At 48.7% G+C, this 25,487-nt stretch overlaps 1 protein-coding gene across 3 annotated transcripts; it reads left to right on the top strand.

The window, feature by feature from the left end:
• Positions 1–4,904: 4,904 nt before the first annotated feature.
• On the top strand, positions 4,905–12,661 carry DUSP26 (dual specificity phosphatase 26). 3 transcript variants are annotated; one of them, XM_080659942.1, is made up of 4 exons: positions 4,905–5,324; positions 8,094–8,388; positions 10,202–10,416; positions 11,791–12,653. In XM_080659942.1, the coding sequence occupies exons 1-4, from the start codon at positions 5,309–5,311 to the stop codon at positions 11,988–11,990; spliced, it is 726 nt and encodes a 241-aa protein (XP_080516068.1). In that variant the 5' UTR covers positions 4,905–5,308; the 3' UTR covers positions 11,991–12,653. The 3 variants fall into 3 exon arrangements, with proteins under 3 accessions (XP_080516068.1, XP_080516070.1, XP_080516069.1); XM_080659944.1 differs by having other exon boundaries at positions 5,317–5,870; XM_080659943.1 differs by lacking the exon at positions 4,905–5,324 and adding an exon at positions 6,002–6,354 and having other exon boundaries at positions 11,791–12,661.
• Positions 12,662–25,487: the final 12,826 nt, after the last annotated feature.

Raw genomic sequence — 25,487 nt, 5'->3', positions numbered from 1 at the left:
TTTATAACTGGATGACAGAGCTGTTGGGTTGTCACCTCAAAATATAAGTTACAAATGCAACATCATAGACCTACTGCCCCTGGACTCTGATGGGCTTGTCTTGGTCTAAAACTAAGTCTGCACTCCCTCTGGGCCAGAGTTCTGCTGCTTTCATGCATATATGCTATAACTCAAATGTGAATACTTATCTTTTAAAATGACGTAATTTCAAAAAAGATCATTTAGAATTACAAGGGCTACTCTGTGGAACATTTGATGTAAACAAAATTGATTATTTAAGAGGTGCATTAGAATTTAAAGAATCAAACTCCACTTTTTTTATTTGTATGAAAGAAATTCAGATACCAAATTGCTTTCTTGCTTTTTTTTGTAAGGGGTTTAGAACTTGCTAATTTATTTTTTAAAAAAATAAATTAAAATACATCTTCTAAGGAAGCAAAATTGCATTCTTAAGAGATTCCTAGGCCAAGGCAAAAAGAAAATGTGAACAACTTAAAATAATCTTTTTTTTTTTTAGATCCCAAGAAATCATAACTCCAAACCTTACAGCCTTTATCCTGCAATTCCTCTTCCCAAATTGTGTTCTTCAACTTTCCTCTATCTTGTTCTCTGATCTGTTCTCCTTCCCTCCTAGCTGGCCAGAAACCCTCAAAGCTCAATTACCCCTTGAAATTAAACTTCTCTTTAAACAAGGAAATGTTCTTTTGGTTGATTTTAAGCTCTTATCTTGCTCTAAGAGCCATTGTCCAAAACCATAGAAAGCCTACACAGGGTAGACAAATTTACCAAGGGGACAAAAAAATTACTTCATATGAGGTGTTTACAACCTGGAGAATTTCATCGTATCTCTCAAGTGATGAGGCATTTGTTTTACTGGGCCTGTTATTAGTCTGTTATTAAAGAGTTTTGCAAAGTCCTACCACACTCAGCTACTTCACTGTCCATGTCACCCAACATTCAGGAGAGATAGAGAGAAAAAAGGAAATTCTAAGACTAAAATTAGCAAAATTATTGGAGGCTCTCAAACTTCCATGGCCTCAAGTATTGCCATTGGCTTTAATGATGATGAGATAACTACTTCTGGTTCATGAAATTATCCCGGTAGTGGTACAGAATAGGAGCTGGCTTAGACCTGATATTGGTCTCTGATAGGGAAAAGGTACTCTTTTAGGGGGAGAAAATTGTGCTTACATCTCTGCAGACCTCTCTGGAATCTTTAATGTCACTAAAACGATCTAAGAAGCAAATAAAAAAATCAGAAAATTAGGTAATTTGTCTGACACCAAATCTGATTTGGAAGGAGTCTTCACCTTAGTGATCCGACATATTGTCTTTTTTTAAATAAGTATATTTTTATTGATTTCAGAGAGAATGGGAGAGGGAGAGAGAGATAGAAACATCAATAAAGACAGAAAATCATTAATCGCCTGCTTCCTACATGCCCCCCACTGGGGATGTGCCCGCAACCAAGGTACATGCCCTTGACCGGAATTGAACCTGGGACCTTTAGTCCACAGTCTGATGCTCTATCCACTGAGCCAAACCAGCTAGGGTCTTGATTTATGTGGGCACTCTTGGCTGTCAGTGAGAAGACAATGACAAACTCTGAACATGATCCTTCTCTTAGTATATTTGTCTATGTTGCAGTGTTGCAGATGGGTGGTCTCCAGAGTCCTAAATGCTAAAGAACAACAGCTGTCCCTTCAAATAATTCAACAAATAATTATCACACCAAAAGAGCAGGAATGTCTGATTTTGTGGAAATTAAAGCAAACACCTTCAGTATCTTGAAGGCTGAACCAACCATTCCCAGAAACTGGATGTAGGATGTGATGTCTCAAATAGTTGTGAAGATCACACTGATCACACACCCAATAACTAAGGGCTTATCTTCAGGCCAGGATGAAAAAGGGCCACAAAGGAGGAAGATGAAAACACAGTTTGCTGTCTTCATTAGCATGGCTTTCCTATTCAATAATTTTGCTATCCCAGGAGACTCTCCTCCAGAAGATAAAAGTTGCAAATAACTTTATAGTTCATCCTAGGAACTTATCAAAAGACCCAGCAACTCAGGAAAGCATCAGTATAAGAGTTTATATTCCAAGATGCTTTAGACACCCCACTTTGCTGTTTCCACAAAACCTAAACTCTTATATCATGATAATTACCCAATTCCAATCAAGTCCTTGCATTGAAAGACCCACCTTAAACCAGACTTCAAAATCACAATAATTCAGGCTTTGCTGTTTTTTTCTCTGAGATGCTATGTGTAAACAATAAACTCAATTTTGTGTTACCAAGAGGTTACTTGGGTAGTATTTGAGAAGCGAGCAATCTACAAGGACAAAGAGAACATAATAAAGACAATAAAGAAAAAAGGCAGATTACAATAAAATAAGGGCAAGAACACTAAAAAAAAAAACAAAAAAAACCCCACTTCTCATCAACAAAAATAAATGCTGGAAGACAATGAGCTAATATCTTTGATACACCGAGGAAACATCATTGGGAACCTACATTTCTAAAGTCAGGCAAAAATATCACTTCCAAGACAGGGAAAATTGGAAACTTTTAGACATGCAAGCACTTAGAAATTTCATACCAATAGTCCCTTACAAAAAGAACTACTAAATAAATGAACTTGGAAGGAAAGAACAGGATAAAGACTCAAGAGTATGCAAAAAAAAAAAAGAAATTTTGTTAAAATACACTGATATGTCTAAATAAATGTTGAGTGTTTTTAAAAACTTAAACTATCAATTATTTTTGTGTGTTTTCAAAAACCAGCTGGCACTCCAGTTAAAGATAGCATATTTTTAAAAAGCATGCAATTCTGCTTCCTCCTGCAACCCCACAAAAATGACAGTCCAAAGATGTTTTTTAAAACATTAAACCTACCAGAATGAAAGGATAGGAAATATTTCAGTAGCAACAAAATGTTGACAAATGTTGACGATCAATCTGATTTGTACCACAGAGCACCCAGAAGGCCAGGGAACTGGCAACAGTAGGTATCTCTGGAAGTGTGAAGATGAGCTGAAAACAGACTTGATTGGAAGTCTGTTTAACTGAAACTCCACAGACCTCCTGTCACTGCACCTGCTCCTTCCCTCCCCAGCATAAGCTCCAAGGCTTATTCTCTGAAGAAGTAAAACAGAGAGTCTCTTGACTGGGGGATAGCAAGCATATTTGAACATGGTGGTAACGTACTAAAAACGGAGGATGCCCGGGGAACAGAGCTTCCAAAGGTAAAGGGAATTCCCAGCATGAGGGTAAGAGAACACTCCAGGGTAATGGCTCTGCATTAGTCTAGAGTCCCACCAGTCCAGATGGGAGTCAGGCAGAAGGCTCCCAAATAAAATTATGGGGAAAATGATACTGAGAAGCCGGTCCAGCATGGCTCAGTGGTTGAATGTCGACCTATGAACCAGGAAGTCACGGTTTGATTCCAGGTCAGGGCACATGCCCAGGTTTGCAGGTTTGACCCCCAGTGTGGGATGTGCAGGGGGCAGATGATCAATGATTCTCTCTCATCATTGATGTTTCTATTTCTCTCTCCCTCTCCCTTCTATTCTGAAATCAATAAAAAAATTTTAAAAATGTTAATAATAATTAAAAAAAAACAAAACAGAAACCTGTGAATTTTGTGTATCTAATAATAGAGCTTGGTATCCCAAACAAAAATTTACTGAATTAGATGGAAATTTAACAAGTCCACAAACATGTGAAAGATTTTAATTCCTCTCTCAAAAGCTGGTAAAACAAGACCAAAAATTAAGAATTTAGAATATTTTAAAGCCTTGCATAAAAGAGAAATAAAGATAGAAATTTGCATCCCAAAATGGAGATTGAATATTCTCTTCAAGCATGTGTGAGGCAATTCTTAAAATTGGCCACATTAGAAGCCACTAGGGAAATCTGAGCCAGTTTTATAGAGCTGACATTTATAATTACTTCATACTGATTGGAGAAAATTTGGGAAATGTAGACAGTTTAAAGCACAAGATAAAAACCATATGCGGTCCCACTCTGACCAGAGTTTACCACTTTTAATATTTGACATATTTCCTTAAGTCTTTTTCAAAATGTGTATTTATATACTTTTTCTTTCCTTTTTTTTAAGTAATACTGAATTTTATAGTATATTCCTTTGTATCCTGTTTTATTTGCAAATAATAATTTTGGCTTATTTCCCCTAAAGGTCCACTCTCTCTGGAATTTATTTTCATTACAAAGCCAGGCTAATCGGAAAAATATCTGCTACCTGCCATAATGTGTGGTTCTAGGAAGAAAATTAATCATCACCGTGGTAAGATGTGTTCACCCCCAGGTAAATCAGGGAGAAAGTGGCTACTGAATGCATTGTGGAGAAGAAAGGTATTATCCTGGCTTAAAGCTAAAACCAGATTCTCACTCGAAGCAAAGGACACACTTGCCTTCCTCCCCAAGCAAGAGGGGCGGGGGGCGGGGATCCCCATTAACACCAGCCCAACACCTGAGAAGACAGCACCCAAAACACTAGCCGGGACCTATGGAATGGAAGTGCTAAAGAGGGGCCAAGAAAGAAGCTAAAGAAGGACAGGGGCTGGGGCACGCAGATATAGAATAAGTCAGTATCAATACGGGGCGCCTCAAAGGTCACTGTGTCTTCCTCTGCCCTCCTTCCCTCACCACACTCCCATCTCGAAATAAAGTCACACCTGTTGGGCCTCTGCTGCTTGATCCTTGAGGTGAAAGAGCTGTTTAACACTGCGAGGGCATACAGGGTGGAGCAGCACAGGAAAGACAGGCATGTCTGTACTTTAGGGGGCGGTCACTCCTTCTGCGCCCCTTCCCTGGGGGAGTGGGGGAGGATTAGAAAGCAGCAGGGACACCCCAAGGCACTGCATCTCCCCACCTCCAGCACTCACTCTCGGTCCTGCCTTTGGGGGGTCATGTCCTCCAGGAGGAGGGAAATTAAGCCCCTGCTGGAACCTCTTCTTTAGCACAGAATTACCTGGGGATCCTGTCACTTTGGCCAGTATCTTCTCTGACCCAAAGATCAAACCTGATCTGGCCGCCCTGCTGCGAATGTAGTCAGTTCTGATTTCAGCTGCAGCGGACACCGTTTTCTCATCCGAAACCAGGTTCCGCCTGACCTTATCCCTCCTGCCAGACAGGTCTCCCTGATCTGCTTGGCTCTCAGCAGCTAATCTGATCACACTCATTATCGTCCCACCTCCACCATCACCCGCGCTAGGCCTGGGGAAGGCAGTACAGTCTTTGCCCTGAAGTGTCTCCCGTCTCAGAGCTGGTACATGCGGAATCCATGGACACAGACAACAGTGAGATGAAAGGCTGGGGTGGGGTGGGAACCGGGTGGAGGGAGGTATGGGGGGAAGAAGGGGACCTCCACAATAAAGATTAAGAGCATATAGAAACAAGAAAACAATCTCGGAGCTGACAGGTGCTTAGAGCAGAAGGGGGAGTGAAGGTAAGAGGTTAACATCACGAACAGGCAGCACAGGTGAGGCCCCGAGGCGCTCACTGTCAGCTGAGCTGGGGAAAGGGCTTCTGGGAAACCCGCTGCGCCTTCCCCGGAGCTGCGGCTCCGGCTTAGGAGACTTTAGGAAGCCGCTAAGGACTTGAACTGGGGGGCCAGGCTGCCAGGATTTGAAGCTCAGCTCTGGCCAGGACTGGGGTGTGACTTGGGCAAATTCCTAAGCCTCTCCGAGCCTCAGCCTCCTCCTCCCTAACATGGGGGCACCTGATAGACCTGTGGCGAGCATAAAAGGAGCTGGGATTTGTGAGACACGTGGGGAATAGAGCACACGGATGAGCTCCTGCCTGTGATTCAGGAGCGGCGTGTTCTCAGAATGGGGAAGGTCCAGGTGAGTGTCTATGTGATGAATTAATGCTGCCTGGGCAGGAGCGTGTGTGTTTAAGACACCATCCGGGACGACTTGCATAATGTCATCTTTAAGCGAAATGCCTTGTAATTGGCGCAGCTCCGAAAACACACATGCACACGGGCGAGCAGGCATGCGGGGCGGAGCTGCTCGCTGCGTGGTCCGGGTGGGTCTGTAAACACGAGCGCGCGGGCGGGGGTGCGGGCGGGGTGGGGGGTGCGGCCCAGCCCGCGCTGCGTGTCCCACTCTGACCGCTGGGCGTGCGGCTGCGTCCCTGGGTGTCGCCAGCGCACACGGGTGTGAGCCCTGCTTCGACGCGCGTGTCATGGCTTAAAAATAGCTGCTCGGCGGGCCAGCGGTCGTGCCGAGGCGGCCGAGGCGACGGCAACAACAGGAGAGTCATGGCCCAGGGGCTGCGGGCGCCTGCGATCGGCCTCCGGGACTGAGACCCCCGCGGCGCAGAGAGGTAGAAGGGCGCTGCAAAGTGGGGGGGGGGGGGGGGGGGGCGGATTTCGCCTTCCCAGCGGGGCTGTGGGGGAGGGTGGGGGCGCCCTCCCGGGCTCCCTGCCGCACCCTCCGCGCCAGGCTGGCTGGGTTGCAAGGGCTGGGCGACAGCCATGAACCTGTTACAACAGCCAGCGGGAGTTGGGGGGATGGGGAGGGGGATGGCGCAGACAAGGTCCCTGGAAGCCTGCAGATGGGATTGCAGAATGCAGACAGGATGGGGCCTCTCTGTCCCCCACCCCCAGGAGAAAGAGAGTCCCCTGGAGGGGCTTCTTGTTACCGTGCAGCATGGAGGGTTTGGATAAGGACATGGGATCCTTAGGCCTGAGGAGCCAGTAGATAGTGATGATGGTGGTGGCGGCGGCGGCTATAGGGCTGTGTTTTGGTGCTCTGACTCAGACACTGGAAAAATGTCTCCCTGCACACCCCAAATCCAGTCGTCCCTCACCACTCCTTATCCTAATACCCCCGCTTCTTCCGCCCTGGAAGTGCGTGTTCTCCGCTGGCCCAGGAGAAAGATGAGAGCGTGTGTGCAGGACAGAGGTGGCCTGTGCTGCAGGACCTCCTGCTGAGGGCTCTGGGGCTAAAGACAGGAAGAAGGTGGGAGAGGTAGCCTTCACGCCCACCTTCCTGCCTTTTCAGACACACACGCAGGGCCACCGTGGGAAAGGAGGGGCAGGGAGGGCTCCTGCCACAGCCCCCCTCTCTGCCTGAAGGTCCCAAGTCTCCAAGGCTGGCCCTGCCCAGCGCTGCAGTTCAGCACATGGTCCCCCTTTCCAAGGCCAGCTGTCCAGAGCTAGTCAGAGGCAGGGCCCTTGCCCCCTGGGAGGTCATTCCAACCTCAGAGCCCCTCCCGCCAACGCCCCTGCCCAGCAGGATCCCTCATTCTCCCCTTTCCAACCCCTTCTCCAGTCTCCCACCCTCATCCCCCTTCCCCCCACCACACACAATACCTAGTCCTGCTTCAGCTCAGAAATTCTCACATTAGAGATGAGGTTTAATCTTGTGTGCTGATCAAAGGAGGGTGGTTTGATTGTTGTGCACATAGATTGGTGCCTTCTCCTGTCGGCTCATGCATTCAGCAGGTATTCTTCAAACTTACACTCCCTTTTATTGCTATTCCCACTCACCCCATGCCCCCAACATGCACTTCCCATGCAGGCTTATCTCTGAGTCAGTGGTAGGGTGGGCATGGGTTAAAGCCGCCCATCTCTGGGCACGGGGGGGAGGAGGAGGCTTGACGTATGTCAGGGTCCCAGCTGCCACCATCTTCCCACTGATTCTCCCTGGATGGAGAGAGCCACCCTCACCTCCCATCCCAGCCTCTCTGGCTGTAGCCCGAGGCAGATGAACCTGGATGCGGGCTGGCAAGAGCTCCAGCGTGGGCACTGCCACCCAAACACCACATGTTTGGGGGGGGCAGTGGGGGGGGCACTGGAGCAGACACTGGCAGCTGGGCAGCTCCCTCTCCCTGTAAACAAGGACATGTGACTCTCCCACCTCCTTGTGTGGCAGAACCAAAAGAGCAGAGAGATCAGAGCTGCCGCAGCTGAAGGAGAAGAAAATCCCGGAGCCCTGCCAGGGCCAGACTTCCCTCCGCTCCCTGGAGAATCCGCTCCCCAGGGCCCAGCCCTGTTGGCAGGAAGGGAAGCGGCTGCTCTGGACTCGCTCAGGTGTGTTTCACATCCCTTCCTCTTCCAGCAACAGCTACCTGGAGACTGAGCCGGCATCGCGGCAACCGCCTGGGCAGCGCTGCGGTTTCGGGCGCCTCTAAGATGTGTCCTGGGAACTGGCTCTGGGCCTCCATGACTTTTATGGCCCGCTTCTCCCGGAGCAGCTCCAGGTCTCCTGTCCGCACCAGAGGGGCCTTGGGGGAGATGCCCACTGTTCAACATCCCTTCCTCAATGTCTTCGAGTTAGAGAGGCTTCTCTACACAGGCAAGACAGCCTGTAACCACGCCGACGAGGTCTGGCCTGGCCTCTACCTCGGAGACCAGTATGTACCCAGCAAACCGGGGCCAGGGCTGTGTGTGTGTGTGTGTGTGTGTGTGTGTGTGTGTGTAGGAAGAAAGGAGAAAGGTGGCAGACAGGCAGTGAGTTGCATTGTGGGTTCCAGATTGAGGTTCAAGGGGTGGAATATATGGACATGGAATGGAGACTCCAGGGTTTGGGGGTGGGCAGGATTATTGATCTACCCAACTCTGGTCAGAAAGACTGTCATTTATTTAGAAAATTTTTACTCTTTTGTTTTTTTGTTTTTAATCCTTATCCTAGTAGTGAGGATATCTTTTCCATTGATTTTTTAAAAATACATTTTTATTGATTTCAGAGAAGAAAGTTAGAGAGGAAGGAAGAGTTATAGAGAAATAGAAATATCAATGATGAGAGAGAATCATTGATTGGTTGCTTCCTGCACACCCCACACTGGGGATCGAGCTCACAACCTGAGCATGTTCCCTGACCAGGAATCAAAACATAACTTCCTGGTTCATAGGTCGATGCTCAACCACTGAGCCATGCCGGCTGGGCTCCATTGATTTTTTAGAGAGAGTGGAAAGAAGGGACGAGGGGGAGAGAGAGAGAAACATCAATGTGAGAGAGGCACATGGATTGGTTGCCTCCCACACATGCCGCAACCCAAGAGTAGGGATTGGACCTACACAACCCAGAGCGTGCCCTTGACCAGAACGGAACCTGTGCCCCCAATGCTCTACCACTAAGCCATGCCGGCCAGGGTGCAAGATTTATTACTGAAGGCTCTATACTGGATATAACAGATGACTTATCTACCTTCCATCTATTATGCTGCAACGTGGGGCTGTGGAGGGAAGAGCATCAGAGGAAAAGTAGTCCGCTTCTCTCTCTCCAGGGCTCTGTAGTATACAAGGAGTTTTTCACATGCATTTTCTCTCTTAATCTTCACAACAGCTTGTGAGGTAGGTACCACTATCCCCAGGTTACAGATGAGGAAACTGAAGCTCAGAGAAGTTGTGACTGGCCCAAGGTCACACAGGTCGTAAGTAGCAGAGCCAGGACTTGGAGGTTTAAGTTCAGTGCTCTTTCTACTTGAGGAGTTTGCGCTGGACGGGCATCTGCCCTAAGATATGGCGATGTTGCCTAAGAGGTGTCTGCCACTAAGCAGAGGGGTATGGGCCACATGAACACCTAAAGGTGACGTCATAAAGCAGGGTAAATGTGAGCATGAAATAATTGGCAAAAGAAGATTCTGGTTGTCAAAGAGAAAATAAAGTAACAGGGGAGCCAGATTCGGGAGCAAGGGTCGGAGTCATATCATCTCAAGGTTAGGGGGGATGTTAAAAGGGAGCTGGTCCAAACTGATGGCCCATCTGATGTCCCAGTCCCCTCTGTTGCATCCATGCCCACACACTGACCTCCTCTCTCAGCTTCAATAGCCCAGTGACAGGAGAATGACTCTCTCCCAGGGTCCTTGCATCTTCCTTCAGCTTGATTCCACTGTTAGTATGGACTTCTTGCATGGAGTTCAGATCCAGTAAAACCTTCCTCCAGATCAAGTAAAATCCCCCATGCTCAAAGCTCTCCTCAATGATTTATTATGGCTATTGTTTACCCACCCCCTTAGTCTCTTCTTCTCCAGGCAAAACCTACCCAGGGCAAGACTCCAGGTCATTGCTTATCTTGGTTCCTCCCTTCTGGGCCATCAGTAAGCAGAGTGGAGGCCTCGGGCCAATGACCTTAGCTCCGCAGTCACCGTGGGCAGGGCACAGACAAGGGACTCTCGCCCCACAGCCTCGCTTCCCCACCCTTCCTCTAACCTCTACTCAATGCAGGGACATAGCTAACAACCACCGTGAGCTGCGGCGCCTGGGCATCACCCACGTCCTCAATGCCTCACACAGCAGGTGGCGAGGCACACACGAGGCCTACGAGGGGCTGGGCATCCGCTACCTGGGTGTCGAGGCCCATGACTCGCCAGCCTTTGACATGAGCATCCACTTCCAGACAGCTGCCGACTTCATCCACCGGGCGCTGAGCCTGCCTGGAGGTAGGCGCGGGAGCAGGGAGGGAAGGGACACTGGACGCTGAGTTGGGGCTAGCCCGAGGGTCCTGGTGTGGGGAGAGAGGGATTTTAATGACATGACAAAATTCCCAGGATATGATATGAAGGAAAACATGCTGGCAGCCATTTAAGAAAAAAATACACGGCTGCCCTAGCCGGTTTTGCTAAGTGGATAGAGTGTCCACCTGTGGACTGAAGGGTCCCAGGTTCGATTCCGGCCAAGGGCACATCCCCGGGTTGCAGGCTCGATCCCCAGTAGGGGGTGTGCAGGAGGCAGTTGATCAATGATTCTCTCTCATCATTGATGTTTCTACCTCTCTCTCCCTCTCCCTTTCTGCAATCAATAAAATATACTTTTTAAAAAATAAAATAAAAAATACATGGTGTTCGCTTCGGCAGCACATATACTAAAATTGGAAGATACAGAGAAGATTAGCATGGCCCCTGCGCAAGGATGACATGAAAATCCGTGAAGCATTCCATATTTAAAATAATAATAATAAAATAAAAAATACATGAAATAATGTAAAGACGTATAAAAGGAGAAGGAATGAATCCAAAATGTTAAGAGAGTGGCAGGTTGCACCTGGGTGGTAGGATTATGGGTGATATATTTCCATCTTTTGTTCCTTTATATATTTCTAAACTTTCCAGTTATTTCTACTTTGAGCATGCCTTGCTTTAGTGATCAGACAAAAAAAGTGTATATAAATAAAAATATATTAAACACCCTCCCCCCCCGACAAAAAGTGGTTGATAGAAATAGCAAGATGGAAGGTGGGGGAGACCGAGGAGCGACCAGGTCAGACTCAGGGTGTTTCCCCTGATGAGCTCAGCAAATATCAGCTGAGGCCCCACTCTGCACAGAGCTCGGGTTTGCATTACTTATGAGAGTCCCTCCCTTGAGCCCTCTCTGGGTTTATGGATGCTAACCTGCTGCCTGTTCTCCATATCATTCAATCTAGAGAATTTGCTGGGGAATCTGCATTCTTTTTTTAAATATGTTTTTATTGATTTCAGAGAAAGGAAGGGAGAGGGAAAGAGAGAGAAACATCAATGATTAGAGAGACTCATCTATCAGCTGCCTTCTGCATGCCTCCCACTGGGGATTGAGCCCGAAACCCGGGCATGTGCCCTGACTGGGAATCAAACTGTGACCTCCTGGTTCATAGGTTGATGCTTAACCACTGGGCAACACTGGCCAGGCAGGATCTGCATTCTTACCACTCATCTGCAACTCACCTGTCTCCACACACCTCTGTCACATTTCCCTCTTCACGCTCTGCATAGCCCTCTCCCTAGCCTTCTCCAACCCCCCCACAAACAGTGCCACAGCCGCCTCTGTGTCTATCCTCACAGGGAAGATCCTGGTGCACTGTGCCGTGGGAGTGAGCCGATCCGCCACGCTGGTGCTGGCCTACCTCATGCTGTACCACCACCTCACCCTCGTGGAGGCCATCAAGAAAGTCAAGGACCACCGAGGCATCATCCCCAACCGGGGCTTCTTGAGACAGCTCCTGGCCCTGGACCGCAGGCTGCGGCAGGGTCTGGAGGCCTGAGGGGTGGGGAAGGGAGTTCGGGCCAGGCGTGTGGGTCCCTGGCTCCCAGCTGGAGAGAGGAGGCTCAGTGACAGGTATGGGGAGGCCCAGAGAACCCATCCTCTCCTATAGGCAGGAGAGTGAGAGGGCTGGAGCGTGGTCCCACCATTGCTGTTTGTCTTGAAGGGATGGGGAGTGAGGGTCAGGGTGTGATGGACACCCAGGAGGGAGCTGACCAGGGAAGGAAGCAGCTAGGCTGTAGGCAGAAGTCAGTCCTGGGATTCAGACCCCGTTGGAGTCCAGCCAGGGCGCCCCCAGTGACTCAGAGCCCCTTCCCCTCTTTGTGCCCAGGTGTTCCCCTTTCTCGCTTGTCAAAACAAAAGGGTCCTCTCTGTCCCGCTCTGGTGCAGGGAATCTGAATGTGAGGGCGCAGGGCTTCGTGGAGATGGTAGTGTGGAGACAGCCGATGAAGAGGTGGCATGAAAAACTGTGAAACCCGAGGGAAAAACCCACAGACTTGTTACTCCAAGCACAGGAAGAGGAGGGGTGGGAGGGTTGGCACTGTGCCCACGGGTGCTGACTGTGTCCCAAAACCACGGAGGTGCATGACTGGGAGCCTTTAGATGACAGCTCGCAAGTGTCTGGAGGAAAAATAAAGATGGTGGACAGGAAAAGAGCCTCCTGAAGTCATTGACAGGTTGTTTGAATTCTATGCCTCTTCCCTGTCACAAGACCCCCTAGCCTTTAAGCCTCCACCCCCAGTTCCTAGGGGAGGTTTCTCCCAAGTCCAATTTCACACTTCAGCTTAGTGAGATTTTGAATTGTTGTTTCCAGCGGTGTCCACACAGGGGCAGCAGAGGACCAAAAACTTCAGGTTTGCGACCATTTTTACATAGACACACACACCCTTCATCTCCTAAGTTTAAAATACTGTTCACAAGCTCGAGTGTGTAGGAAATATAACTTTATTCTCAAAAGTCAACCTGGTTTCTATAGCAGGTCCCCACTATGATAGGATAGCAGAATATGATCTTAAACCAATCCCAGCCTAAATCCTTCCTTCAGATTTTTTGTTTTCCTGTTGCCAAGGAACAGGAGGAGGAGGGAGGACATGTGATGTAATTGCTTCCTCTTCTAATCTTTCTCGGTTTGCCTAAGAGAAGTGTAACACCGGCTCCTTAGTAAACTCAATCATTCGACTCGACAACCAGGGAGAAAAGTATGGTCTCTCTGTTATCCCAAGGGCCACACTGCCAGCTACCACCTCCCTCCTTTTAAAAAAGGCGTGTTCCCAGCACAGAATATCTGCCTAAATGGAAGAAAGGGATGGGATGGGAGAGGAAGGGGAAAATATAGCAAAAACCATCACAATATATCTAAAGTGTATATCCTACCCCAAAGTTGAGAAACTCACAGTGGGTTGATGCCTTCATAGCGGTTCCATTTCCACTCTCCAATGAGACAGACAGAAATCGTTTTTTTCAATGTCTTTGATGATAGTTATCCAGCATTTGTTTGGATGTCTCCGATGGTAAGGAACAGCCACATAATTTCCACATCATCTGAACATTAGGAGGCGCTAATACAACACCCGCGGCACAGTCGGAGGCCGGAGGACCTGAGAGCTCCCGGCTGGAGCACGTGGCTGACGGGGCCTTTGAGTGTCACGACCGCTTCCCCACCTGGTTACAGGCAGTAGTTCGTCTACCTCCACGGGGTTGCTACTGGTATTTAGGACGTCCCCCGCACAGTCAGCATTTAATATGTGTTCTTCCTCTCACTCTGTCTCTCCCGTCAACCCTTCCGTGGGGTGACGCCAGCTCTCCTGGCTCTCCTGTGTCCTCCCACTTCCAACCTAATGGCTCTGTTTGTTTCCGAGAGTCTTGGCAAGTCTCAAGGTTCCTCCTCAGCTTGCCCATATTGGCAGTTCTTTCTGATTGTGGCAAAGAGACATGGTTGCAATGCTTCAAGCTAGACCCCAGCTGGGCCTCAGATGCTGGTTACTCTTGAGGCACAAACTTAGCAAGGGATAGAGCGAGGCCTTTGTTCAGAATGTTGATGCTAATTAAAATGTGTTGGTTCCCTGTCCAGACCATGAGTTAGAGGACTTAAGTATAACCAAAAAGAACCCCAAAAGAACTCAGGCTCTTAGAGGGACTACTACCATGATCTGGCTAGTATAGATGACAAACCTCCTCTGTTCTAGTTTAGTAAGTATGTTACTCTTCATGCAAACTGCAGTAATCACAACCCTATTTGTGCAGTCTGATTGTGCCTCAGCTCATGCCCTCAGTTTCCTTCCGGTTGAATCACTTGAGAACTTAATAGGATCTTAAACCAATTCTAACTTCTAGCAGAAGTTAGTAGTGTAGCTACTAAAGTACATTTGACCAGAAAACAAGCTTCCAGATTCTCCTCACAGAGCAGATGATCCGTGCTTACTACTTACAAGGCCATATTGTGGCTGTGCCCAGGTACTCTTCTGCCTTTACAGGAACTAACTCATTGAATCCTTATAAAAACCATGGGAGGTCGGTGTCATGGACATGGCTTCGGAACAGAGCAATTGAGGTGACATCATTTTCCCCAGGAGACACACACAGTCAGTGGAAGAGCTGGGACGCAAGTCTGGGTGCTCTGGCTCCGGAACAGTGTGTGTGACCGTGTCACGCTGCAATGCCTGCCTCCTTCTAACTCCACCATTTAAGGTTGTGTGTGTGTGTGTGTGTGTGTGTGTGTGTGTGTGTGTGTTGGTTGGTGACATATGTGGTTCAAGGGACAGAAGAAGGGTCCACAGCCTAATCATCACACAGAATCAGTCCACAGACTAATCATCACACAGAATCAGTCTTATCCTCCCATGTGGCTGATGGTGACACCTGTCACAGGTGTGTCTCACTCCTGCCAAAACTGAAGTTAAATGTCCCGTCTTCCTCATCCTGTTCTTGAGGGCAGTGGACTGCTTAAACCAGTGGTCGGCAGACTATGGCTCTGTTGACTAATGAGTTTGCCAACCACTGACCTAGACTCTCGCGAGCTGCAGTTTGCCGACCACTGGCTTAAACCAAAGCAGAGGACATGGCAATGGACAGAAATAAACGTGCTCTTGGATTCAGCCTGTTTCCAACCAGCTGAGCCTTGTCCTTCGAGAGCTGTGGCCCGTGTCAAGGTTGTTATCCTGCCCCGCTCTCCTCTGGGGCCTCCAGTCTCAGCTTCAGACCCTGTGGCAGGCCCTCAGGAGCCTTTGCTGCCTCTGGGGAGAGGGAGGAAGCTTTGCCTTAGGTCAGTCTGTAATGAATGAGAAGTTCCACAGGGAACAACCTTGTGATGGAGAGATCACACTGGAACCAGAGAGGCAGCTAAGAATGTGCTGGCAAGAGAGAGCACTGGGCAAGGTTGCACGCAGGGCCCCCTTCACGCCCCCCCCCCCCCCACTATAAACCATCTTTTAAAACAAGGGTGGGGAAGGTCCGGCCCATGGGCTGGATAAGGCCCACTAAATCATTTGGTCTGGCCATCTAGGTGAGGAGACAGAAGAAAGCTAGGTAGCTAGGGATGGGATCATGGGGGAGGGGGCATGGAGGGGAAGAAAGTAGACAAAGGAACCCAGCTGGCGGAAATTACTAAGGCAACCCAGCTGGGTGGGGAAAGAAGGGCCCCCGTAGTAGATGTGAACTTTAAAATATATAGATGCTACTAAGATAGGAATCTTACAGATAACCAATCACAAGGCAGTGAGGCTTATAACCACTCCCAAGGATGTTACTAAGGCAGAATGCTTTGAAAGGACCAATTAGGAGCTAGCAAGCTATGTATCCACCCCTACACAAAAAGCATGTGCTTCCTCTCTCTCCCCCTCTCACCCACCCACCCCTGTGTGTGGAATGGGTTCCTGATGCTTCTGTGTCAGAGTATGCACTCCCCTGCGCCCACATGGCTTATGGCCATGTCTGACCAAATACAGCAGGCTAATTTTTAAGTTGATAATTTTGTATGGCCCTCAAATCCTATCTAATAAAGAGGGAATGTGCTAATTGACCATCACACCCTCACAAAGATGGCGGCGCCCACAGCCAATAAGGAGGGAATATGCTAATTGACTGCCATGCCCTCAAAGATGGCGGTGCCCACAGCCACAAGATGGCAGCACCCAGTCTCCTCAGCCCCACCGGGGTGGCAGATGCACGGCACGGCTGGGCCCAACCCCAGGCAGGTCCGGCTGCTCCGCGCACCTACCTCCAGAGTCCCCCAGTCCCCTCAGCCCCCCGGCCACCCAGGGCCAGCCCGAGGCTCAGGTAACCAGGGCCAGCCAAGGCTTGTGCTGCCAGCAGTAGCAGCAGCAGAGGTGTGATGGGGGCATCACCTTCCCCTGATCGCTGGGTCACCTCCCACCCCTGAGGGCTCCTGGACTGTGAGAGGGGGCTGGCCAGGCTGAATTGGTTGCCCCCCTCCAGTGCATGAATTTTCATGCACCAGGCCTCTAGTGATGTTATAAATATCCAAATGGCCCTTGGCAGAAAAAAGGTTCCTCACCCCTGAAAGAAAAGGAAGACTGACCAGAGGAGCAGTGTGCCAGGTGATCAGGAAAGATAAACCCTTTATCAGAGGTCTCTGTCCTCTGATAGAAGGAGCAAAAGAGCCAAGGACTCAGGAAAGAGCCCTGCTCACACCCTCATCCCTGGAGTTGGTCAAGACATGGCCCCAGGTGGTAAAAGGGGGTTTGCGTGTGTGAGTAAATTACAACCTTATGATGGAGAGATCACCCTGGATTAGAAGGTGGGTGCGATCACGGGAATCTTTTAATGCAGAGAAACTTTTCAAATTGTGGGGGGAGATCTGACATCTGACATGAGGATGGACCCCACTGCTGGCTTTGAAGGAAGGGGGCCACCGACTGAGTAATGCGGATGGCCTCTTGAAGCTAGGAAAGACAAGAAACTGGACTCTTCCTGGACCCTCCAGAAAGGAAGGCAACCCTGGACCCTCCAGAAAGGAAGGCAACCCTGCTGACAGAGCTGATGGTAGCCCAGTGAGAACCACGCCAGGCCTCTGATCTATGAAAATGCAGGACAATCAACTTGCACTGGATAAGCCATTAAGTGTGTGATGATCTGTTACCCTGAGGGGCAGAAATAGAATATCAGGGACAGAAATAGAATATTAGGGACTAGCTATTAGTTACAAGAAATATTGATCATGCTCTGTTCACCGTGATGGTTTTGTGCTCATTCAGGAAAGCATGTTTTAACCTGGCTGGGAGCTGTATGCTCCAGGACCTGGGAGCTATCCTGGAAATGCCGACCACCCTCCACCTCGGAGAGCTACCTATTACCATGGAAAGATTAACAACTTTGTTGCCTAAACAATGGCGTCCTGCCCCAGCCCACATTGCCTGTGATCTGTAACCATTACACTCATTTTTACTCCTTTTGCCTACTTCCCCATGCCTGTATTACCCATGTTGCATACCCATTCTTTTTTTGTTTGTTTTGTTAATCCTCACTCAAAGATATTTTTTCCATTGATTTTTAGACAGAGTGGAAGGGATGGGGAGAGACAGAAACATGGATGTGAGAGAGGCACACTGATTGGTTGCCTCCTTTACATGCCCCAACCCATGGGGGGCGAGAGCGGGGGCGGATCCAGCCTGCCCTTGATCGGAATTGAACCTTTGATGCTCCAACCACTGAGCCAAACAGCTAGGACTGTACACCCATTCTTATTCCTTTTGCCTACTTCCCCAGGGAATCTTGGCCCTACCCCCTATGAGCAGTTGGCTTATGGGGGTTGCAGAGCAGATTTTCCTGGATGACCTGCTGCTCTCCCATACTGCCAGCATTATTGGAATAAACGCTCATGTATGAGTCAACCCTGTCTCTGCTTAATTGGCTCAAGTAGTGACAGGCAGCCTGGACCCATTGGTTGTCCAGTTACACTGCAACTCATAGCCTCCCCTTGACTCACATGAAGATTTTTTCCTGTGAACATCCAGTCACTGGTTAAAAATGCAGGAACTAATCTCTAGCACACACAGGGAGGAAGGTTTGTTCAACAAGGGTGAAAACTAGCACCTGGCAGCAAACCCCACCAGCCAAGGGTGTTTCATGTTCTGTGCAATGTTTCAGTAACTGGGAAATGTTACCCAAAATGTGGGTTTCCAGGTCCCCTTACAAAGCTGAAAGGTACAGGGAGCCCGCCATTGCACATGACAGTGTCAGTACGGGCTGTCCCATTCGGAGGAGGGGAAGCCTGCTCTCGGCTCATCACTACCCATCGCTACCTGTTTTCTTACATGGAACCTGTTTTACTTCTTAAGATCATTTGCCACAACCCTTGGGGGTAAGCCACTCCTTACCATTGTGTTCTAATGTCTTACCCAGAAATGTAAGATACTCCTCACCCTGAGAAGCCCTGAGTAATCCACCTTCCCTCGTCTCCCAATCCCCCACCTGCTCCTAGACATTCTGGAATGTTCTGTTTGTGGGCAGTGGTCACTGGCCTTACAAATTGCCTGGGATTGTTCCTCTGATTGAGTAGACACTTCAGTCGCCTGACAGATCCCCATTCACCTCTGGAGCTGGGGTGAAGGTGGCTGGTACAGCTGTTCTCCGAGGAAAGAACCTTGGAGGCGAGTGGAAAGAGGCCCAGCCTCGTCCTCAGGAAGCGGGGTGGGAATCCTGCAAGCGGGCTTCTGATGGTCTGCAGACTAGAAGAAAGGAGCTCCTTTCCCCCTAGGCCAGTGGTCGGCAAACTCATTAGTCAACAGAGCCAAATATCAACAGTACAACGATTGAAATTTCTTTTGAGAGACAAATTTTTAAAACTTAAACTTCTTCTAATGCCACTTCTTCAAAATAGACTCATCCAGGCCGTGGTATTTTGTGGAAGAGCCACACTCAAGGGGCCAAAGAGCTGCATGTGGCTCTGGAGCCGCAGTTTGCTGACCACGGCCCTAGGCAGCTTAGCCTGGGGCAGTTTGCATTTATTAGAATTCTGTGATTAACTGGGGAAGAGAAAATCGGAGGGGACAGGTCTCTCTCTCCCTTCTGGCCCTGGAGTTCATTCAAACTAGGTCAGGGCTGGGCTAGTCCACATTCTTCATCTATAACCATGACTGAGCCTGAGCTCTTGATTCAGGTGAGGACAACAGCAGCCTTGAAGAGGTCAAGGCAAGAGGGATTATAAAAATACTAGTGAACCGGTGCATGAAATTCGTGCACATTAAAAGGGGATTAATTAGAGGAGATAATTTAATATTGCTATTTGCCCTTTCTCTATAATAGAAGTGTCAGAGATGAAAGAAAATTAGTAAAATGTATATGAAAACTTCCTCCTGTCAGAGTCTGGGCTCACCACGGGACCCAGAGTCAAGTCCCCGCCCACCCACATGCACCTCAAAATTGCGTGAGACCCAGACCTGGCTGGCCCTCCACATTGGGCTAGATCCAGACCTGGCCAGTCCCACCCTTGTCAAGCCCTGCTGGGCAGGGAGCATACCTCAGGTCCCCTGGCCCGGCGCCAGGATGGGGTGCATGGCCTGAGGTCCCCCAGCCCAGACCGGGGCAGGGGGCATGCCTTGAGGTCCTCCGTCAAGCCCCGCCAGGGGGGGGGGGGGGGGCATGGCCTGAGATCCCCTGTCAAGCCCCGCTGGGTGGGGGACATGGCCTGAGGTCCCCCATCAAGCCCCGCCAGGTGGGGGGGGGGGCAGCCTCAGGTCCCCTGTCAAGCCCCGCTGGGTGGGGGCCACGGCCTGAAGTCCCCTGTCAAGCCCAGCCAGGCAGGGGGGCGCACCCTCAGGTCCCCTGGCTGGGTGCTGGGGCAAGGGCTGTGGCCTGAGGTCCCCTGTCAAGCCCCGCTGTGCGGGGGGTGCAACCTGAGGTCCCCTAGCCCAGCACCAGGACTGGAAGTGCACCTTGAGGTCCCCTGTCAAGCCCTGCTGAGTGGGGGGCATGGCCTGAGGTCCCCTGACAAGCCCCACAGGGGTGGGGAGGGCATAGCCTCAGGTCCCTGCTGATTGCTCGTTAAGGCTCCTTATGGGAACTTGGCCTCAGCTGTGGGTGCAGCCATCTTTGTGACGGAGTGATGGTCAATTAGCATATTCCCTCTTTATTAGATAGGATAAACCTGGGGAGGGAGACAGGGTGTGATCCAAGAACCTCCAAGTCCCCCCACCCGAGGGCCAGAGCACTAGGCTAAGTTGTACTGGCAACTCAAAAATACTCCTTCTTGCCCTAGCTGGTTTGGCTCAGTGGATAGAGCCTCGGCCTGTGGACTGAAGGATCCCAGGTTCGATTCAGGTCAAGGGCACATGCCCTGGTTGCAGGCTCAAACCCCAGTAGGGGGCGTGCAGGAGGCAGCCAATCAATGATTCCCTCTCATCATCGATGTTTCTATCTCTCTCTCCTTTTCCCTTCCTCTCTGAAATCAATAAAAGTATATATTTTTTAAAATACTCCTTTTTGCCTCCACAGTGGCACTGCAGCCCCAGTCCAGGGATGGGGCGGGGACCACTTGAATTAGGAAAAAGGAGAGGTATGTCACAAGACCAGGAAAGGGTTGAAAGGAAGTGAGGTGAGGCATGACACCCAGGCTCACTTCATTTTCCTGCCAATGCACGCCAGGAACCATAGCTCCCAACTGCCAAGCAAGATGAGATGGTGACCAGCCCAGCTCAGAGCACACAGGTGAATGATCACAGCCTCCAAAACGCCTAGGCTGGAAGGAATCCAGGAGAACTTCTCATGTGGTGATTTTCTGATCGTGCTTCACGGGGCTCCAGTATTGCAAAATAACTTTCCCTGGGGCCACTGATGTGCAGGGGAACAGGGAGAGAAACGCCACTGCCACGGGATTCAAACAGAGCAGCTCTATTTTTATATCTTTTATATATGCAGCTTCTGTTCTTCAATATTATTTAATAAAACAGATTCTGCCCCCTTCCCCCCAAAAAGAGAAAAAGGTTTGAAAACCACCAATCTTATCTAGTCATTCACTTTGTAAATGAGAAAACTAAGCCACCAAAGAGGTGAATAACTGGAAGTCACAAAGAAGGTGCCAACATCAGGGCTCGGTCATGGGGAGCTGGCTCGGAGTCCACCAGATTTCATTCTCCACTTCTTCCTGTTATTCATCAAACTGCCCTGAGCTTCAGCGAGGCTCATGACTGTCCAGCAGGAGACCTCGCCCCCTCCCAGTCCCCTTTGCAGATAGATGTGCTATACGACTAAGCCCTCACTGATGGAACGGGGACAAAAGTAATGCTCAAATTCTTACAAATAAAATGCTGTCCCCCACTTCTTCATACCCTCCCTTGGGGTCAGAACATAGATATATACCTGGTAAGCCAGCTTCTTCTCTATAAATAAGAAACACATCTTAGCATGGGGACAAGCAGCAAGAAAAAAGAAGCCGGGTCTCTGGTGGCTTCATCAAGCAGAACCACCTCCTTTCTTTGGAAAATTCATGACACGGAACAAATTAGATTGCCTGAGTCTCTGTACTTTTATGTCTCTTTGTTATAGTAGCTGTTATCATTTATCTATTGCTAAGTAGTAAATTACCCCAAAACTCGGTAGCTTAAAACAACAAACATTTGTTGTCTCAGAATTTCTGTTATCAGGAATTCAGGAACAGCTCAACTGTGTGTTTGTGATTGGCCCTGAGCACCCTGTTTGGAGTTCCCAGCAATCCATAGTGGCTCCCTCTGGTGGGGCTGGGTGCCTTTGGAAAGGACTAAAATGTGCACCACGGTCTGCTTTTTCCAGCCCCAGACCGGATTAGATCAGGCAAAGACTCAAAGCCTCCAGAGACCGACGTCTGCCTGCAGTCCCATTGACACTCAGATTTTATTAGCCTCAGCCTATTGACCACATGATGGGGTGAGAGGTTTTCCAACAGGGTGGGGCAACTGCCTTCCTCCCAGGAAAAAACTGGATAACAAAGGTTTACTGGAGAAAGATGTTCTCTACAGTGTGAGGGAATAACTCAGCACAGGAAACCCCAGAGCCCCTAAACCTGGCTTCTGCTCACAGAGCTCCAGTCCACTCTGCCCTCCCTCTGCCAGAGCCCAAGGTGAGTGGCTGCACACAAAACTGTGTGTTGGCCCTTTAAGAGGGTGCCTGCATTTCCAGCCATTTCTTGCTGGCAGACAGCGACCCTGCTGCTTTTCACAACCAGATGTTCTATGGGCACCTTTTTCACTTCTGGTGCTCTCTGCTGGGGGGCCCAGCTTGGAGATTAGATGCGAGAGTTCTCAGTGGCAACCCCCCTGTGGCAACCCCCCAAGCCCCCCATAACTTCAGTTGCTGTCTGTGGGAGCCCACCAGCCCTTTCCCACCTCTGCCCTTCCTACCAGTCTCTATGTGGTCTCCACTTTCCCTTCTTGGTTATCAGGGTTATCTCCAGCTAGTCTTCAGTTGATTTTTCAGGGTGTTTTTTTTCCTGTATTTTAGTTGTATTTCCAGTTTGGTCCTGGGAGAGTATCAGTGTAGCTTCCACTTACTCTGCCACCATTTTGGAATCTCCCCAAGGACACTTAAGAGTAAATGGTTTGCACTTCTCCTCCCCATCCAGAGGATAAATAGCTCAAATCACCCTACTCAGGGAGACAGATATCAGAAATCCAATTAAGTGCCATTTGCCAACCACACACAAGGACAGACAAATTAAGAGAATAAATCTCACTTTGGTACATCAGCATAAAGCTAATGAGTATTCTATTGATCTGCCCCTAAGACCTCCCCTAAACACCCAGCCTTTAAAACCCCTGAAAATGAATGTCCCAGCATGCTCTCCCTCCAGGAAGCTTGCCTATGCCATTCCATTCCCACCCCTGCTGCACATATCCACTAACCCCTAAGGGACCCCACAAGGCTTGCAACCAGGGGAGCAATGGGCAGCAGCAGCTCATCCTGGGCTAACCCCCTGAACAAGGCCCGCTTTTCTTTTCTCTAACTTCCAGAGTCAAAGCTGCTTTCTCTATGCCCTTCCTTGTTTCATTGCCTTAAGTATGTTTTTGCTGGGGTCGATAAATTCTTGCTTGCTTTTCTACACTTTGACTCTTGATTGAAATTTTTCCTTCAAGAAGATAAGAATGGAGGTCTCCTCATCTCCTCCTCTCCCTGGTAACATCTTTTTGGTTTAAACCATATAACCCACTAGAGGCCTGATGCATGAAATTTGTGCAAGGGGCTTGGCCCTCGCAGCCTCAGTGGCTTGCCTCGGCCCTTGCAGCTGTGGCTTCATCTGGAAGGTCATCCGGAAGGACATCCAGAAGGTCGTTTGGCTGTCTGGTCTAATTAGTATAGTACGCTTTTATTATTATAGATGAGTTTGGGGCCATTGTCTCTCTCAACTGGCCTCCTTGCTTGGAGTATATCTTTAATAAATCCCACGTTGCTTTACTTTCATTTTTGTTGACCTTCAAATCTTTTCTGCATTGATGAGAAAAACCGAGGTCCCAGCCAGTAATCCCAATCGCTAACAATTGGAGAGAGAGAGTGGCCAAGAAGGAAAGTGCAGGGCATTTTTTTGACCCAGTCCCCAAAGTCAAGCACTATCACTTCTACTTCATTCTACTGGTTGAAGAGTCCCCAAGTCCAGCCCAATCTCAAAGGAAGGGGAACCAGGCTCCACCTCTAGAAGGGACTATCAAAGAATTTGTGGACTTATTTTCAAATCCACCACAGGATCTTAGCCTGTATCCTAACTAATGCACTAGATGCACTGGCTCTGGTTAAGTGCTGCCTCAGAGCCATGATGCTTCGTGCTGCAGTTTGATAACAATAATAATGAGCATTTATTGGGGACTTTTTATGCATCAGGCACATGCCAAATATGTTTCAAACACTTTGTTCATTGTATGACCCTCAGTGGTAGAATCTGCTGGCCCTAATTTTTAGGTGAGGAAACTGAGGGTTAACATAGTAAGACCATGCCAGATCCCAGAGGCCTCACTCTTAACCACTGCACTCGTTGGGAAAAGAGCATATTTTGTGGAGATATACGAAGTGTGGTTGGAATTCTGTCACTTGAATTTCATGATTTTTAGTAAGACTTAACCTTCTTGGGATTAAGAAAATAATAATACCCTGAGGGTTGTGATGAGGAATAAACGAAAATGTGTGAAGCACAGGTGTTGGCATGCAATGAGGGTCCAATAAAAGAGGGTTCCCTCCTCTCCTCTGCTTTATTCTTGAATCTCCACTCTCATACATGAGATGATTCAGACCTGGCCTAGTGTAATGACTTCATTCCACCAATGCAAAAATATAGCAGGTCTATGCAGAATTCCTGGAACCAGGTTAGCCTGAACCCCATGGCTTCTGTTGCTTCACAACCTCCCCGGTTTGTAGGAGGAGCTTCTGGGGATGCTTGAGAGACTTGGGGAAAGCTCAGGCCTCGTTCCAAAACTGACTCAGCCTCTGGAGAGAGAAAGGAGGATCGGCCTCCTCAGTCACACCAACGCTTTTTTCTCCTGTTGGACTTCAATGTGGGTGGAAGCTGGGGAAGAGGTGGGGAAATGGTTACTTCACTTTCTTGGAGAACCACAGACCAAAATCTGGGAGACATTCCTGGGTAGGTTATGAATACTTTAGCCAAGAGTGGCGTCAATCCCCTAAAAGCATCCTGATATGGAGACCTTTAATGTATCTGGACAGAGGAAGACCAGATCTTTTAAGAGTGAAATGAGCAAAGGGCCTCATTTGCTCAAATATACAAATAAACAACCCTAAACTCCTTCAAAGAATTGTGTGTTCCTCTCATGAAAACTGGTTTCTTAAGAAATAGCACCGTTTTGGAAAATGTTGTGACAATTTGTCTAACTTTGAAGTATGACATCTTTATCTGCATTTAATTATCACTTTTTACAACTGACCGTGGTTAAGCATGCTCTTCTGCATTTTAGGGCTGCATTTGGAGGCCATGATAGAGAGAAGAGAGTCTCTTATAAAGGTAAAACGGTGTGCTCATGATTTCTATGCTCCTCCACAGAATTAGCCATCTCTCCCCAAAGTGTTTCTCTAGTGCTTACAGGGCCTTAAATGAGGGGGTTTATGGGCGGAATAAGAGAATGTTGGGATGGGGCAATGGGAAAGAAGAGAATCCCTGACTTCTTAGAAGTTTTCCATGGAAGAGTTAGAAACACAGTTCTACTTCAGACTTCTCAAGTGGCTTTGAATATAATTCATCATCTTCTTTACTGTTTCCGTTTCTTCCTCATAAGATGACCAGATGTGTCTTCCTGATTCATAAGAAGCTGGCCTATGAAGCATCACCTGGTTGGGGTGGGGGTGGGGTTAGTTATCTAAATTGCATTGACATGATGTGAGAAATCAACTTGTTTTTTGATAGGGACTTTCAATCTAGGAAAATGCAGGGGCCAAACCAACCTTTTCAAAAATGCCAAGGTCAAAGCCCTTCCTTCAACCTTTATCTCCCAGTCTAAGCTGTCATGAGGCATTGCCTCATGGCCACAATAACCAGAAGAATTGAGAGTGGGAGATTGGAAAGGTATGC

This window comes from Plecotus auritus (genome assembly GCF_963455305.1).
Source record: "Plecotus auritus genome assembly, chromosome: 3".
NCBI lineage: Eukaryota > Metazoa > Chordata > Mammalia > Chiroptera > Vespertilionidae > Plecotus > Plecotus auritus.
This window is presented reverse-complemented; position numbering and strand designations above follow the sequence as displayed.